General features: G+C 38.4%; 3 protein-coding genes across 5 annotated transcripts; 2 read left to right on the top strand and 1 right to left on the bottom strand.

Annotated features, from left to right (window-relative positions):
• Window positions 1–4,459: 4,459 nt before the first annotated feature.
• Window positions 4,460–13,274, top strand: LOC125196068. Of its 3 annotated transcripts, XM_048094429.1 has the most exons (20): window positions 4,460–4,771; window positions 4,861–4,949; window positions 5,133–5,242; window positions 5,346–5,400; window positions 5,512–5,600; window positions 7,486–7,552; window positions 7,645–7,707; window positions 7,961–8,131; window positions 8,296–8,389; window positions 8,580–8,659; window positions 8,777–8,852; window positions 9,054–9,097; window positions 9,239–9,306; window positions 9,760–9,845; window positions 9,931–10,088; window positions 10,183–11,497; window positions 11,597–11,883; window positions 12,177–12,410; window positions 12,494–12,650; window positions 12,789–13,274. In XM_048094429.1, the coding sequence occupies exons 1-20, from the start codon at window positions 4,660–4,662 to the stop codon at window positions 13,061–13,063; spliced, it is 3,630 nt and encodes a 1,209-aa protein (XP_047950386.1). In that variant the 5' UTR covers window positions 4,460–4,659; the 3' UTR covers window positions 13,064–13,274. The 3 variants fall into 3 exon arrangements, with proteins under 3 accessions (XP_047950386.1, XP_047950387.1, XP_047950389.1); XM_048094430.1 differs by lacking the exons at window positions 4,460–4,771; window positions 4,861–4,949; window positions 5,133–5,242; window positions 5,346–5,400 and adding an exon at window positions 6,180–6,193 and having other exon boundaries at window positions 5,534–5,600; XM_048094432.1 differs by lacking the exons at window positions 4,460–4,771; window positions 4,861–4,949; window positions 5,133–5,242; ... (2 more) ...; window positions 7,486–7,552; window positions 7,645–7,707 and having other exon boundaries at window positions 8,015–8,175.
• A 62-nt stretch (window positions 13,275–13,336) lies between these two features.
• Window positions 13,337–14,085, top strand: LOC125196071. The gene has a single exon (XM_048094435.1). It carries the CDS (start codon window positions 13,384–13,386, stop codon window positions 13,957–13,959), a length of 576 nt encoding a protein of 191 aa, XP_047950392.1. The 5' UTR covers window positions 13,337–13,383; the 3' UTR covers window positions 13,960–14,085.
• Window positions 14,086–14,891: 806 nt separating this feature from the next.
• Window positions 14,892–15,716, bottom strand: LOC125196070 (protein NDR1-like). Its single transcript, XM_048094434.1, has one exon. It carries the CDS (start codon window positions 15,710–15,712, stop codon window positions 15,044–15,046), a length of 669 nt encoding a protein of 222 aa, XP_047950391.1. The 5' UTR covers window positions 15,713–15,716; the 3' UTR covers window positions 14,892–15,043.
• Between the last annotated feature and the right edge of the window lie 1,239 nt (window positions 15,717–16,955).

Genomic DNA, 16,955 nt, shown 5'->3' with positions numbered 1-16,955 from the left:
TTTACCACGACTGCAATATCTAATACAGTAGACTGCAATATCTAATATAGTAGACTGCAAACCCGTGTTTTTTCACGAAACTTAATCCTAGGCGTCCATAAACGAGATCTAACGGACTATATTGGTGGTATGGTGTTATCCTATCTATGGTGGCACCCTAGTGCACCCCTATATATATATATATATATATAGGGAGATGATCAAAATAAGAATGCATTTAAACCCAGAAATGCAGCCCAAATCTTGGCCCTAAGATTAGATGATCTAATGGTCAATAATTAACCAAAAATCCGAAAGGTCATAATTAAGTAGTTTTAGGTCATATTATAAGATTTGAGTTTATGTCATGTTAAGATCATTTTAGGTCATGCTTTGTTAGCATGACCTAAAAATAAACTAACTATGACCTAAAAATGCCCTACGTATGACTTTGTTCTGCGTTTCTGTATTTAAATCTGGTCTTCATAGATCAAAACCCATATATATCTATATGGATGTATTAAGATGACAACCCTCTTTATTGTAACACCATACCACCATTTTAGGCCATTGGATCTGAAAATCGTGTGCTTGTCATGCTGCCATGTGTAAAAACATAGAGGGGTAAAATAGGAAATTTCTAATTTTACGTTACCAGATTGCAGTCTTACCACAATAATATTGCAGTTTACCACGACCGCAATATCTAATACAGTAGACCGCAATATCTAATACCGTACACTGCAAACCCGTGTTTTTTCACGAAACTTATGTCGGGGTTTGGTGCCCCTTGCACACGGAAGACTTGTACAAAACAAATAAATCAGATACGAATCTATTTGACCGATTATGGGATTAATCAATTCACATGTTAAACAGATAATTGCATGCTAGAACGCAAATAATTCATGCTCATAGAAAGTAAATCCTAAAACATGAATTCTACGGTTTAGGGTTACCGATATTGATTCTCCAAAGAATCGTCGATTGCTCGCGCCTTCTCCACGTGATGATCTTCAATACTAGACCACGGATCTTCTGACTGGTTCCCGAACTGTATCTCGATATTAGGGTGGGCTGATCTTATCAAAATACTAGGACTCGAATAAAGAAGACAAGAAGAAATCCTTTTGGGAATAGGAGAAGAATTCGAAATTCTCCACAGCTGGAGATTTTCGAAAATTTCGAAAATTACAAGAAGTAAAATTGTGATCATTCTGTCTCCTTTATTCTCCTATTTATATTAAGTTCATTTTGGGTCCAGACGTGATCTATGGAAGGTTTTGGATATGGGCTCTCCCAATTAGCTTTTTACTAATTAAATGGGATCTATGGAAGGTTTTGGATATGGGCTCTCCCAATTAGCTTTTTACTAATTAAATTGAACCCACAATTTAATATAAGCTTATATTGGAATATTACGAGCAGCCACTACAGAAGTAATATTGCACTCCCCATCCAAATCCGAAATTACAAGTAATCCGGGTTTCCATTATTTATATTATTTATTTCCCGCGCTTAAGATATAAATGTCCATTATTAATTCTAAGAGTGGACTTAGCAAGAAACACTTATTTATTATTCATAGAGTAATAAAACTCCAACTGGCCAGTTTTCCGAATAATAAAACCTTGTTCGAGCTCCTCTTGAGGACATTATCAAACGAGACTCACCTCGCGCACGTTTCAACATAATAGCAATCCTAGCACCGCTAGATATTAATCACCACTACGCAATATATCAGGATTATTGGGTTGCGAAAAACCCGCACCATTTGATAAGTCAAAGTAGTGCATAACCAATACCGTATGCTCAATGCTAACATATGTAGATTAAGAAATAGTATTTTATCAAGACCTAGTCTTTCAGTAGATAGCATAAAGACACGTCTTGCTGTTAGATCCGTTCAGTGCTATACCACACCAATGTCATCTTATTTCAGTAAGGCTTAGAAATATGCGGACTGACATTGCAACCTTTCACGATAGGTAGCCAAAGCCTATCTAGGTTGTGAAATTCTTCTTTTTCTTTTGCAAAGCATTGCATAGATCTGACCGTGTTACCTTAAAGTGGATGACGCCCACAACCGGTCTACTAAGCAAAAGACTTAGACTTTGTTTACTTCTTATGCATTTAAATATTTGTAAAACATCTTATAAATGCACAAGCAAACACAATGTAATAATAATAGTGATTCTATTCGTGCGAGACTGCTCGAATAATACTGAATCGGGTTAAAAGTGGATTATAGAGTTTTACGTATACAAGCAAGATTCTATTCGAGCGAAACTTGCTTGAAACATGCTTTTCAGTATACCAAACCTAACAACTTAATCCTGGGCGTCCATAAACGAGATTTAACAGACTATATTGGTGGTATGGTGTTATCCTATCTATGGTGGCACCCTAGTGCACCCCTATATATATATATATTATCTTAGCCTTTATGTTTCTTCCTTATCTTAGAATTGTTTTAGTAATACTACCAAATGAGCTTTGAATTATAAAATAAGTTTTCAAATTTCTTTAAACGTGTTTTATTTAATTTTAATTTTAAAAAATTTAAATTAGATAGTTATAGTATTTAATTTCAGTATCATGATCCGTTATAAAGGGCACAGATTTTAAGAAAGGGTTGGAGTGTGTAATAAATGGTGTCTAATAGTGGAATTTAGGGCTCACAAATTTATAAATTTAGCTTTATACATCAATGTTCTGATTTTATTTATGCTTTTAAATCCAAATTTGGAGAATTAAATGAAACATCTAAGGCTAAATTTGCTCACATATCTACACAATTAAATGAAACAATTCAGTGTAATTGCTCACATACAAAACAATCAAAAGACACAGCAAAATCCACACTACAAAGAGAATCTGTAGTGAATCGAAATCCACACGACAGCAAAATTCACACTCCAATTCAAAAATCCTCTGTGAATCGAAATCAAAAGAAAAGATTTGAATCAAAACGGATGAATCAGAACAATACTAAATTAAAACAGAGAGCAAAAGAGCTGAGAGGCCATAAGAACAAAAATTCAAGAACAAACTTTGCAAAATTAAAAGGAAGCAGAGCCCTCTTCGTGATTTTCACTACTCTCATTCTGGAGGTCGCCCCACACCCACAGTCGTCGACTTCGATGAAGAGGATTAACCGATTAAGGTTAGAGGACAGCTGTTCTGGAATGTGTTTGGGCAGGAGACAGTGGAGGTCGATTAGGGGCTAGGGTTCCCGAAAGTGGGAAGGAGGCGGCGGCGGTTGGGAGGGCTTTTGTCGGAGGCGGCGGCGGTGAATTAGGGTTCTGAGAGGTTGAGAGAGAGAGAGGGAATGAGAGAGAGAGATCTGGAGTGAGAGAGTGAGAGAATGAGTAAGACGGGGGGGGGGTTGTTGTTTTTTTCATGGTAGAGATGTAAATAATTGAAAAGTGGGAGGGTAATTAAATTGTCCAAATATAGTAAGTAGAACCGGGACTCCTATTCCCGGACGTTCAAAAACGGAAAAACGGGACTCCTATTGTTGGACGGAGGGAGTATCATATTTGTGGTTTGAGTTTAAAAATACACAAAATTCTCATAATTAAATTAACTAGCTTGAAACACAAACGTTTAGGGATTAAACTAACCGAACCGACACTATTTGGTTAGGAACCGAACCGAACCGAGGCCAATTCGGTTTCGATTCCGGTGCTTCTACGTCGGTTACATTTGGTCTCGGTTAACCGAGTTTTCGGTTCGGTTAGAACCAAACCGACCGAATTATCAACACTACTTGTAAATCATTCAACAACACAAAATTTATCAAAGATCAGTTACATCACTGATTATTATCATATGTGTGGTTTGAGTTTAAAAATACACTCAAAATTCTCATAATTAAATTAACTAGCTTGAAACACAAACGTTTAGGAATTAAAAATTTTAACACGTTAAAATTATAGTCCAATTAACCCAATCCAAATATGATTAACCTAAAATTTAATGTACTGATCCAATTGACATCTTTAATATTACTACTAATTCTTAAATCATAAGTACATTAAGGTATGTTCTTCAAGAGCGTATAATACAATAACTAATCATAAATCTCTCATTATTTACGTAGAAATAAAGTGTTAATTGTCATTTATTGTTTTAGACTACGAATAAACTACTATTACTACTACAATAGTAAATTTTTTCCGAGAAATAATTTGTTACTAGTTAACGTAAAACTCTATTTAATTCATTCTATAATGATGTGTGAATCATCACTTAATTATGTAATTTCTTACTAGTCTTTACCTTAAAGTATCCAAAATCAGATACTGGTAATTAGATTTTAGACGTATAAAAGGAAGAAAAAAGACATTTGTCCCGCCGATTATAGCCTATTTACTGACAACCAAAAGCAATTCAAGATCCAAATCCAATACCGGGACCGGGCTGCGATCGCCTGCATCGCCGTGGTGTGAACGAAAGTAACTTACGCACGTGCCAGCCACGACCCTGCTCGCACGTGCCACCCCTTTTATTCTAGATGCCTATCATATGACTCCTTTTCTTCCTCTTCCTCTCTCTCTCCAATCGGATCCCACTTCTGATCTGGTGATCTCGTTACTCCGGCGCCACCGGCATCGCATTAAGCTACGATAATCCACATTAACGGCCGTGAGCCTCCGGCTACGATTCCTAGCAGAAATGGAATCCATCTTGGCTCGAGCGTTGGAGTACACCCTCAAGTATTGGCTCAAATCATTCAGTAGAGATCAGTTCAAATTGCAGGGGCGCACCGCTCAACTTTCGAATTTAGGTAGGTTTCTGATTCCGCTGCATCTCTTGTGTGTCAGTGTGTGTGGAGCTGAATTTAGAGAATTTTGTAATTTTTTTTTTTGTTGGTAGATATAAATGGAGACGCACTACATGCGAGTATGGGATTGCCGCCGGCGCTCAATGTCACCACCGCCAAAGTTGGCAAATTGGAGATTGTGGTTAGTAGGTTCGCCACTCGTGTGATTTAATAGTACTTGTAAATTGTTGTAAAATGAGGATTTGATGATTTCTGTGATCCTGGATGTGAAGAGCCTGAACTTTTAAACTAGAATTGACGTTGTCTTTTGGTTATGCTGTGGTGCTACCTTGAGTTAACCGTACGTTTTCTTTCAATTTTGAAGCTTCCTTCGGTAAGCTACGTACAAGTAGAGCCAATTGTGGTGCAAATTGATAGGCTGGACTTGGTGTTGGTGGAAAATGATGATATAGATGCATCTAGTAAACCGAGCAGGTAAGCTGACAGGGTTTAGAAACTCTGTTTGATTCATCATATCTTGTGGATGCGTTTGGCCTTAAAATTGAATTCTCATTTTGTACCATCGGTTCTCCTGCAGTGCTTCAACCTCAACAAGTACTGGAAAGGGCAGTGGATATGGATTCGCTGACAAGGTTAATCTTACGCTATTTGATTGCTTGATTTTGCACTTGGCTTTTCCTGTTAATGCTTATGGTTACCTCATAATGGATTTAATAAAATTATATTTGGTTCGTATCTATCAGATTGCAGATGGAATGACATTACAAGTTGGTGTTGTTAATCTTTTACTTGAAACTCACGGTGGAGCTCGGCGCAGAGGAGGAGCAACCTGGTAACTCTTGTCACCTTCAGAATTAATTATCATTTCATTTTTAGATGGAAGCAAGTTATTATGGGAACTAAGATCACATTTTAAAGTATAATCATATATTATCCTGCCATTCTAAAAACTAGCTTCTTATTCATTCCCACGCTGTCTCCTGGGAATTGGTCAAACAACTTAAAGAATTTGAAGGTTTGCTTATTGGACATTGGGAATATATGTATAGAAAACTAGGCTCTTTTGGGAAAATGTTACCGGTGCTTTCAAGAAGGTAGTAATTCTTGTTGTGCAAACTAACTAAAAGCAAGGCCTGGATGACAACCATTGGGATGTGGGGAATTGCTATTAGAGGCTAGAGCTACTCATCAATGGCAGTGGAAATGCATATCTAGACTCTAGAGTCAGAAGCGGTAACAAAATGAGATTCTGGGAGGACTTGTGAGCGGATAACATAGTTATCTTTGCTTACCTCCCTTTTTATGTATTATCCACTCCATCTTTTACCCATTCTTTCCTTTGCCTTCTTGATTCATAACTCCTCTAGATCTGTTGTTTGTTGGGATTTCCTAATCTTTTGCAACCTTGCAGGATGATACTAGGAGGTGCATTTTGGAGCATTTTAAATTCTTTCTACAGTACAAATACTTATGTAACTTCCCCCTTTTTCAATTTTATTTGGGGTGTATCCATGCCTCAGAGTTGATTATCCGTATTTGCCAAAAGCCCATGGGGGGTTATCCGTATTCCAAACTGGGTGAACGTACTCATGAAGGAAGTGTTCTTTACATTGAAATGAAAGAACATGCATTAACTAATGAAGAAAATACTAAAGTCTCACTCAAAAGGTGCTGAGTTAGAAACCCATTCTAGCTAAGGATTCTTGTGGTTCCGGAGGTTCACAGGAGGACCAGGAACGGAGAGCCCCCTTTCTACCCGACTCTATGGTCTTAAGAACGTTGATTTTAAGGAGTGATTGCCCTTAATATAAAGTCTTACAATGAAAGAGAGTCTCATATCTCCACAATTAAATTTTAAGTGGATACAAGATTTGGAAATTGATTTTCATGGTTGTAGAGTCAGTTTCTGAGAATCAGTTTTTGTTGGAATCCCTCCTTTAATTTTAATGAATTTATTTCCTGGCCATTGATTTTGGAGAACTGCTCACTTGGATGCATTACACAGACACTCCCTCAAAATCTGCCATCCCCAAACCAGTGGGTTCTAGGCAGGAATGATTAAGTCTGAAGATCTTAACCATGCATTTCTTTGTTGCCCCTTCTCTCCGACTTTGGTATAAAGTTCCAATTGAGCTTGAGATTTGTTAAAATAAAAAAATGTTCCAGCCATTTGTATGTCCTTATGATTAGAAAGGAATAAGAGAATCTTTGAGGACAAAGAAGATTCTTTAGTTGGGTTAATACAGCCTGGATGTCTTGATTCATAAGGATTTAAGGGCTTTTCTGTGTCAGACATCATATTAGTTGGGCGGGTTTTGCCTCTGGGGATGCGTCAGCATTTTGTAATGTATTATTGTATTTGTTCTCTGTTTCTCAATAAAAGTTTCGTATAGAGAAAAAGATTATTTGAGTTCATATCATCTTTGATATAGTGGTGGTTGTGATCATGCATCTGTAGGAGCTAGCTGAACATATCTTCCATATTTGGTTCTTTACTAGGAATCTACTTACTTGAGTTACTGTTTTTATTACTTAAGAGCTAAAGAGGACCCTTATTTTAGGATATGTGTTAAGGTTCCAATAACCTTAATTACTTGGATCAGTTCCTTATATTTGTTTATAAGAAAGCAAGAATTGTCAGATAAATACGAAGGATATGACATACTTTTCCTGTAGTTCTCTCACTCAGCTTCTATTAATCATTTCCTATCCAACAGGGCATCTCCAATGGCTTCCATCACTATACGCAACCTTATACTCTGCACAACAAATGAGAACTGGGAGGTTATGCTCTACATATTAGACTGTTTCTGTTTTTTTCAATTTAATGTGCATTTGTAGATACATCTCTTATTAATATTTGCTCCTCTTAGCAGGTTGTAAATCTTAAGGATGCAAGGGAATTTTCTACTGGCAAGAAGTTCATATATGTGTTCAAAGTAAAGAGGCCAACTTAGTTTAAATTCTTGTTAATTCGTTCTGTGTACTACTTATAAATTATTGTGAAGTATACCAGAAGAGTATTTCATGTGTGTTTTCTTATTTCTCACTTCTTGTCTGAAACTTTGCAAAATTTATTGTCATGTGATCACGTTAGATGCCTCTGTCCTGTCTAGTTAAAAGCAGTCATTCATTTTATATGCATGCTTCAGGAAATGGTTCATTATCTCTATATATATTTTTTATCTGCAGAAACTTCAGTGGGAGCAGTTGTCCATTGACATCCTGCCTCATCCGGATATGTTCTCGGATCCAGACTTTTTAAATTCTCAAGAAGGGTCTAATAAGAAAGACGAAGATGGTGCAAAGCGGGTATTCTTTGGTGGGGAGCGATTCATTGAGGGGATCTCGGGAGAGGCCTATGTATGCACTTTAGCTCTCAATTGACTTTAACACCACCTTCTAATGTGGGTGGATAGTCATGTTTCACTGATTCGCCAGGATATAGTTTTCTTTCCTGCTATGTGTGATTGAGCCCTGTTGTCTATGGAATATTTAATATCTTTGCAATTCAATGATGGTTTCAGATTACAATTCAAAGGACAGAGTTGAATTGCCCACTAGGGCTCGAAGTTCAATTGCATATTACAGAAGCTGTTTGCCCTGCTTTAAGTGAACCAGGTCTGTATTACAAATTAAATTGTTTTATGTGGCCAAAGCTACAACTTCACACAATTTTATCGTTGAATTTCCTGAAACATAAACGTAATCCTACCAGAAATAACGTTTCTCAAAACCTGTTGTGGACTACAAATCTACAATACAAAATTCTTGCATAATTTTTAAAAACTTAATCCCGTCGTATTCTCAGGATTACGGGCTCTTCTCCGTTTCTTTACTGGATTTTATGTTTGTCTAAATCGAGGAGATGTGAATCCAAGTTCCCAGCCGGTATTTTTTTATTTCTCTGCTTCTTCTATAGTATCTAATGTCATGAACTGACATTTTGAGAATCTTTTCTACATACGAGTTCTCTGAGTGGTGTCTATATTTTACTTCTGTTGGCAGCGGTCTGCAGAAGCTGCCGGCCGTTCTTTGGTCTCTATAACTGTGGATCACATATTTGTCTGCATTAAGGATGCTGGTTAGTTGGTTTGCACCTGTGTTATTTTTTGCGGTACCTTTTTTTTTTTTCCCAATAAAGTCAGTGCAGTACGTATTTTGATAGAAAATTACTGCTCTATTTGATTAGTCACCAATGTGAGTGCCAAAGATAATGCACTCTTTTCTGTAAAAAGTTGTTATCGGTTTAAGTCTTAGTCTAACAAATTTGTTTGCCTTACAGAATTTCAGCTAGAACTTCTGATGCAATCACTATTATTCTCTCGGGTTCGTCTACCATTTAATGGAAATTTCATTTCTTGTTATGATCCTAGGATGACACATACACTCAAGTTATAGATTTCCAAATAGTTTTGTATTTCACAACTTTGTATTACCAATGCGCTGAGATCTAGTTTCTTCAATTAGGCAAGTGTATCTGATGGAGAGAAGGCCAATTATTTGACACGGGTCATAATAGGTGGATTGTTTTTGAGGTAAGCTGTAAGTTATCGGTGTAGTATACCATGACATCAGAAATATGCCTGTTTGATTGAAATTTGAAAATCACTTTTTTAGCATTACCTGCTCTCTTGCTGGTCAAGAATGCAAATAATTTTTGAATCACTTGCATTACGTAAATTACTGGTACTTCACAATTTGTATACAAATTTTAGTTTGCTTAATTAATTATTAGTCAGAGGTCATGCTATTTCTGCATGCAAGTATGTTTTGATGCTTGATTCCAGCATTTTTTTTGTTTTGTACATATTTATCTTGCATTATCAAAAGGTTTTGGGGCCATCATTGTGGATCTGGAGACATGCCAATATAAACTTATGTGGGTTTTCATTAGAAATAGATGTCAGTTATTTTGCTTGGTGGATTCTCATTTTAGAGTGGCTTTTAATTGTTTAACCATGTCCTCATCCATATGAAATAAAATCTAGGGATACGTTTTCGCGTCCACCATGCACCTTAGTGCAGCCGTCGATGCAGGATGCTTCAATTGATACCTCAGATGTCCCAGATTTTGGTATTCAACTAACTTTATCCCAACATGCTTACACTGTTTAATCTGAGAGCCCTTTGTCACATAGAGATTCGTTTGCTGTATCCAGCTAAGAACTTCTGTCCTCCAATATATCCTCTTGGAGACCAGCGGTGGCAATCAAATTGCAGCGTGCCTCTGATCTGTCTCTACAGTCTGCAGTTAGTGCCCTCCCCGAGCCCACCAATTTTTGCTTCCAGAACCGTTATTGACTGCCAGCCGCTAATGGTCAGCAGTCATCTAGTTCTATCTCTCATAGATAGAAACATTTGGCTTTCTTTACTATCATTGCTGCTAATACCTATCTGTTTTTGTATCTCAGATTCATCTTCAGGAAGAATCCTGTCTGAGAATATCATCCTTTTTGGCTGATGGAATTGTTGTTAATCCTGGTTCTGTGCTGCCAGATTTCTCCATTAACTCCCTACTGTTCAATCTTAAAGGTTTAGTTGTTACCGTACCCCTAGAGATAGGAAACCCAGAACAATTATCTGGAAGTCCCAACATACCAGTCCAGAATTCATTTTCTGGGGCAAGGCTCCATATTGAAAATTTGATGTTCTCCCAGTCACCTTCCTTAAAACTAAGCCTACTGAACATTGAGAAGGATCCTGCATGTTTCTGTCTTTGGAAGAGTCAACCAATTGATGCCAGCCAGAAGAAATTGACTGCTGGAGCATCTTTGATAACTTTGTCTTTGGACAATGGCTTTATCGGGAGGAACACCACAAGGGTGGATTCAAGTCTATGGAAATGTGTGGAGATGAAAGATATTTGTTTTGAGGTAGCAATGGTGACTGCAGATGGGACCCCTTTAACAGATATGCCACCTGCGGGAGGGGTTGTCAGAGTAGGAGTTAACTGTGAACAATACAATTCAAGCACTTCAGTGGAGCAATTATTCTTTGTTCTGGACCTCTATGCTTATTTTGGTAAGGTTAGTGAAAGGATAGCTGTGGCAGGGAGCAATTCTTCAGAGGAATCAAGAAATGAGTCTTTGCAGGGAAGCATAATGGATAAAGTTCCTGGTGATACTGCTGTCACTCTTTCTCTGAAGAATTTGCAGCTAAGATTTTTAGAATCTTCATCTGATACCCAAGACACACCTCTAGTTCTTTTCATTGGTGATGGTCTGTCTGTCAAGGTTAGCCATAGAACTCTGGGTGGCGCCATGGCAATTTCATCCACTTTACGGTGGGAAAGGGTCGAGGTGGACTGTGCAGACACTGCGACTGACTTCCAACTGGAGAAAGGTTCTGAATTGCTGCTTCCCAACAAGAATTTGAACGGGAAGGACAGCAATCAGTTACGGGCTGTTTTTTGGGTTCAAAATACTAAAAATTATCAATCAAATCGTAATATGACAGTACCATTTCTGGACATATCCGTGACACATGTGATTCCATATAGTGCACAGGATATCGAGTGCCATAGTTTAAGAGTGTTGGCCTGCATTGCTGGTATCCGCCTTGGTGGAGGAATGAGTTATGCTGAATCTTTGCTTCATAGGTTTGGAATCTTTGGTGCTGATGGCGGGCCAGGGGAAGGTCTTACTAGAGGCCTTGAGCAGTTATCTGGTGGACCTTTATCAATTATTTTTAAAGCATCACCCGTCACTGTGGATGACCTTAGAGAGAGTATGAACCATTACTGTTTTTAGCTTCTTTCGCTGCTATTTAGCATAACATAAATTGATGATCTATTCTCTTCTTGAATTTTCCTCTCTCCCCTCCTAGATGCATGTCAAGCAGATGGAAAGGAAAGCAGTCTCTTCCATTTGGGCACCCCTGATGACGTGGATGTTTCAATCGAATTAAAAGATTGGTTATTCGCTCTTGAAGGTGAACAGGAGATTGCAGATAGATTATACTTCCAAGACTCCGAAGTTCCTCAGAGAGAAGAGAGGAGCTGGCATATGACATTTCATAATATACATATGAAAGCAAAAAGCACCCCAATGCATGCAGCAGCTGATAAAACAAAAACAACCAGAAAGCATAAACATCCTATCGAGTTGATTACTGTGAGCTTCTTCTTTAGCTAATCAGTATTTGCATTTACTATGTTCCATTGTTTCTGTTTCTTATGCTCCAATTATATTTGTCTTGGCCCAGTAATGCTTATTAATGGTTTCTATACCAAATGAGAAGGTTTCTTCATTCCCACTTTTAGCTTCATTGGTACTGAGATTTTTAGTGTTAATACGTTTTCACCCATTTGGATCCTTTGCTACAAATAGTTCTTAATCATCTTTTCTAAAATCGCAAGACACAGCAAGTATGCTTGATATGTATTCATTACTATAAATATTTGCAGGTTGGCATGGAAGGTCTGGAGATCTTAAAACCAATGTCTGGGCACCAGATGCTGGCGAATGGGATTCATGAAAATGAGATAGTTCAGAATGGTTTTCCTGGAAGAGAAAAGCTACCTGTCGACAGACATGGTGGCGTCAATGTGGAAGTTGACATAGTGGCTTCTGAAGCAGATAATGATAACCTAATGGCTGAGTGGATGGTGGAAAATTTCAAATTCTCTGTAACCGAGCCAGTAAGAGTTTCGGTTTTGCTATACACCTTTGTTGTATTTACTTTCAGTTTGAGGGGAAAATGAGGCTATAATTTGTTTCGTAGATTGAAGCTGTAGTGAAGAAGGATGAGCTGCAATATCTCGCTCTCCTGTGCAAGTCTGAGGTCGACTCTTTGGGTAGAATAGCTGCTGGTGTCCTTCGAATTCTCAAGTTAGATGGATCACTTGGTTCAGCAGCAATCAGCCAACTGAGTAATTTAGGTAAAATCAGTTCAAGATGTTAAATGATGGAGCAATTTGTATTTTCAGAGATTGAAACAATATACTATACATATATACTTGCAATTCATGGACACATATATCTTTTGTTTCCTGATTGTTGTTTGCTGCAACTTGCAGGAACTGGAAGTATAGACCAGATTTTTACCCCGAAGTCGAAGACGGGGTTCAGTCCATTTTCAGACGCGGGCGGTGGAAGTTGGGGTGCAGGCATGGAGACAACCGTGGCATCTCTTGAGGAGGCAGTTTTGGATTCAAAGGCAAAATGCGCTGCTCTGGCGACCGAGTTAGCTTGCTCGGAATCACCAGCGGACTGCCTTGATAATGTCAGACAGCTGAGTGAGAAACTTGAAAATATGCAGAAGTTACTTGACCAATTGAGAATTCCGCACTGAAAATGCTGTGTTGTAATATATGACATTGGGTGAAGGGGTATAGTTTTGTGATTCTTTCTTGTAGATAGATAGTAAGCATACAAAATATAGAGATTAGGGTCTCAACCATTTTGTCCCATGTAAATTAATCTGAAATGTCATTTCTCATAACCAAATTTTGTATTGAATAGCAGATCTGCTCTTATTATTGAGTTATATTTGAATTTTGTAACTGATGACTTTTGTGAGTAGTAAAGGGCAAAATCGATATTTGGGATCTAAAAAAATGTGTATTGCAACAGCCAAACCTCATCTTATCTTGTCTTCCTATCCTACTATTCATGGCTTCCACTTTCCAATTCCTCCATATACTTCTCCCTTCATCAAACCGCCACTCCCACTTCCCACTCAAATGCACCTCAAACGACCCCGACTTCCCGGCTCCGTCGCTGGAAACGACCATCAGCCCCGACAAGTTCCCGATCGAGAAACGGAGAAAATCGGAGATCATCCGCGACCGGGATAGTCGAAGGGGGCTGGTGAAGCCGGAGCCACCGAATTTCGAGATAGGGTGGAAGAGGAGCAAGGCCATCCCATTGGAGAAGCCAACAGGGTATGTGATCATGGACTTCTTGGAGAAGCTGGTGGAGCTCATGGATAGGGAGTTCGGGTCGGCAGCACTGCTCGTTACAGCCGGGGAGATCGTGGCAGCGAGAGCGTTAGAGGAAGCGGAGGTGCTGAGAGATGAGGGGAAAGTGGAGGAGAGGCTGGTGACAGAGCTGGCCAGAGTTTTGAAGCTAATGGAAATGGATTTGACTATGCTTAAAGCTGCTGTTAAGGAAGATACTTTGAATCAGAGGCTTGAACAGGCTAAGGCTCGTTGCAGGCAGGCTATTCTTCTTGCTAATTCATTTTGAATCTTCTCCTCTACTATAGTATAACATTAATTACTTCTTTCGTTCCACAAGTTTATTATAAATTGTTGCAGCCAAAATTGATTCCAAATTCCTAGTAATACCTATAAATATTTCTCTTTCATTTTAGCACATCGGGAAATGCACTTGAATGAAATCATGCTAATAACAGTAGGAGATATATTTCAATTCCCAAACAAAGGTTGGCTTTTGTCTTGGTAGAAAATTTGATGGAACTCACTCAAACTCAAAAGAATGTTTAGGTTTCTGGCACAATGGGATGTAATGAATGTGGAAATGGAATAAAGGTCAAAGGTGAGAATGAAATGGAGATAAGAGTGGAATGAGTAATGCCATGGGTAAAGAAAGGAATGGGTATGCCTAATCTAATAGGATTGATAATTCATAACAAAGAGTCATACCATGTAACAAGGAGACACAATTACTGAGCTCAACAATCTAATAGCTTGCCTATTTTTGAGTCCTTTCCAATTATCAGTAAGTCAATATGCTCCTTCAAACTGCAGTAAAATGAATAGCCATAACCCGTAACATATGCTACTGATTTAGGATGATATCCCAAACCAAGGGACAGCCAACTTTCACTTCCTAAGTAAATCAAAACGTTTCTTTTCGACACAAGACTTGAGTACTTTTTGTTTAGTGAGTTAAATATAATAGTAAGGTAGAAAAAATAATAAAATTTAAAAAACAGAGAGAAAATAATTAAGAGATACAATGAAGTAAAAAAATAAAAAAGTTAAAACTTTTAACAACTAAGAAAAAGTAATCAATTAAATCTCACTACTCACATTGAAATTTACAGCTCATAGTCAACTCTTGTCTGAATTTACCATCCGTCAAAAAAAGCAATGATGAAATTGAAAATGAGCATTAGACTTTGAAAAACACATTAATCAAATTTGAATTCGAAAAACATCTAAATTTTAGTTTCATTTGAGTAAGAATTTATTACTACCTCTAAAATTTAAAATCCAAAATGTAAATTCCCTCAAACAAACATTGGGAATCAGATTCCGATTCCAAATAACCCCAATTAATATGAACAATTAAAAAAAAATGTTTATTACAAGAGGAAGAATGTGAAGAGCGTAGCAACGCCCATTCTGAGGCAGCGACTCCGGGGCCCCGCCACGCCGGACTTCAACTTGATCGATTTGTTCCTGAGCTTCCTCCCGGAGGGTCCCACATCCACATCTCCGGCGACTCGCAAGGCGTGGCTCTTGGTGAACCACAGCATAATCTTGAAGTTGACCCTCGTCGCCGCCCTCACGCTAAACCTCACGCTCCCATTGGCAGGCAGCGCCGCCCACGGCACCCCCGCGGCGTCGACGGAGTGACTCCGGTGAGCGGTCTTTCCGTGGCCCTGGTAGAAGGCGGGGAGCGTGTGGTTGGCGACGAGGAGAGAGGAGTTGTAGAGGAAGAGGAGGCTTATGTCGCCGTAGCGCACGCCCTTGTCCTTCATCTGGTTGCGGAGGCCCAGCTTGAAGAGGATACTGTGGTTGCCGGACTTGTTGAGGCCGGGGACGGAGAAGTCTTCGATGTACAGGTTTGGTTTCGAGGGCCGGAGGCTCAGCCATAGGAACACTGCTGCCAGCCCCGAGGTCACCACGAAGCTGAAGCAGCACCGCGCGCAGTCGCCGTCGCCCGCCATGCGACTTGTAAATGATTTGTTTTTTACTAATGCTTCCAAGATGATGATAAAATAAGTGGGACGCCTATACATTATTGGCATATATCATATTAAATTGTTACTACTACTACTACTGCTATATAATATTGCAATAACAAACAACTTACCTTCTATTATAAAATTAATAAGTTCGTCAAAATAAGATTCTCATTCTACTGTATTTTCCTACCTATTTCTTTATACCAGTAATATTTTAAATTCGAGTTGAATTTAAATGAAACTTTTATTTGCGGATAGAGTATATATCAAAAATTACTGGTCATGAGATGACAATCTTATCTAACATGATAATATGAAACCAAGTGGCATGATTCCTAGTATTAAAGTTGAAACCAAATCAACATCATCACTCGAATTATTCTTTCAACAAATAAATCTTCCCATTGTCACACAATGAGAGCTCTTCAAGTGGCAGTGACAAATTAATTAGGAATTTAGGACCAGATTCAATCCAAGACAAGAGTATTATTGAGAAAATATGTCTTCACGGATTGCACAGGTGCTTTGTTGTCTGCAAATGATTATAGCGCAATTGATTTATATACTATAGTACTAGATAGCAAACTTAATATTAATATATGATGTCACGGACCAATCTTTAGACTTTTCCATTTGACCTTGCTACGCTTAACGAAATTCAGTGCATAGATGTTAATGATTTTCTAAATTGTAGTGCGCTATAGGGCGTAGAAAGCAGCACTTTATTTTCACACTTCTTTTGCTTTTATAAGGTTATGAAATATGTCCATCAGAAGACAAGCAAGCTCACACTTATAAGTTATAATTATGCGTCTGTCGCTTGTGATCACAAGCAAATAAGTTCACACTGCCATTATCTTGGAGAAATTGAGTTGGTGCTCAATTTTCAAAGATGGTTGTGTGCTGGGAATTGGGGGCTTAAGAGAGATTGGTTTGTGTGTAATTGTGAGAGGCAGAAAGACAGAGTGATTACAAGTTACAACTGAGGTTTACAAGTGGCGTGTGTGCTTTGTTTAATGTTGACACTGGTGGGCGTCGACGAGGAAATGGGGTAGTTGGTGGTGCCGCTAGCAGCAGTCACCGACATGGAAGGAGGTGGGCAGCGCAATGATGATGTGTCAGTGGATTTTAAGAAAGTTAAAAGTGCTTCTCACTTTAAGAAAGTTATGTTTAGCGAGTTAAGCGAGGGATAATATATAAAAAAAAATAAGAAATTGACTTATTTAACTTTAACTTCTGATGTCCCAAAAAGAAATATGCATCCATTAACTTGAAATAGAGTAAAAACTATTTTTTCAGTTCAATC

The sequence above is a fragment of the Salvia hispanica genome, chromosome 6 (genome assembly GCF_023119035.1).
Source record: "Salvia hispanica cultivar TCC Black 2014 chromosome 6, UniMelb_Shisp_WGS_1.0, whole genome shotgun sequence".
NCBI classification, from domain to species: domain Eukaryota; kingdom Viridiplantae; phylum Streptophyta; class Magnoliopsida; order Lamiales; family Lamiaceae; genus Salvia; species Salvia hispanica.
Note: the sequence above shows the minus strand (reverse complement) of the source record. Positions and strands in the feature narration are given on the sequence as shown.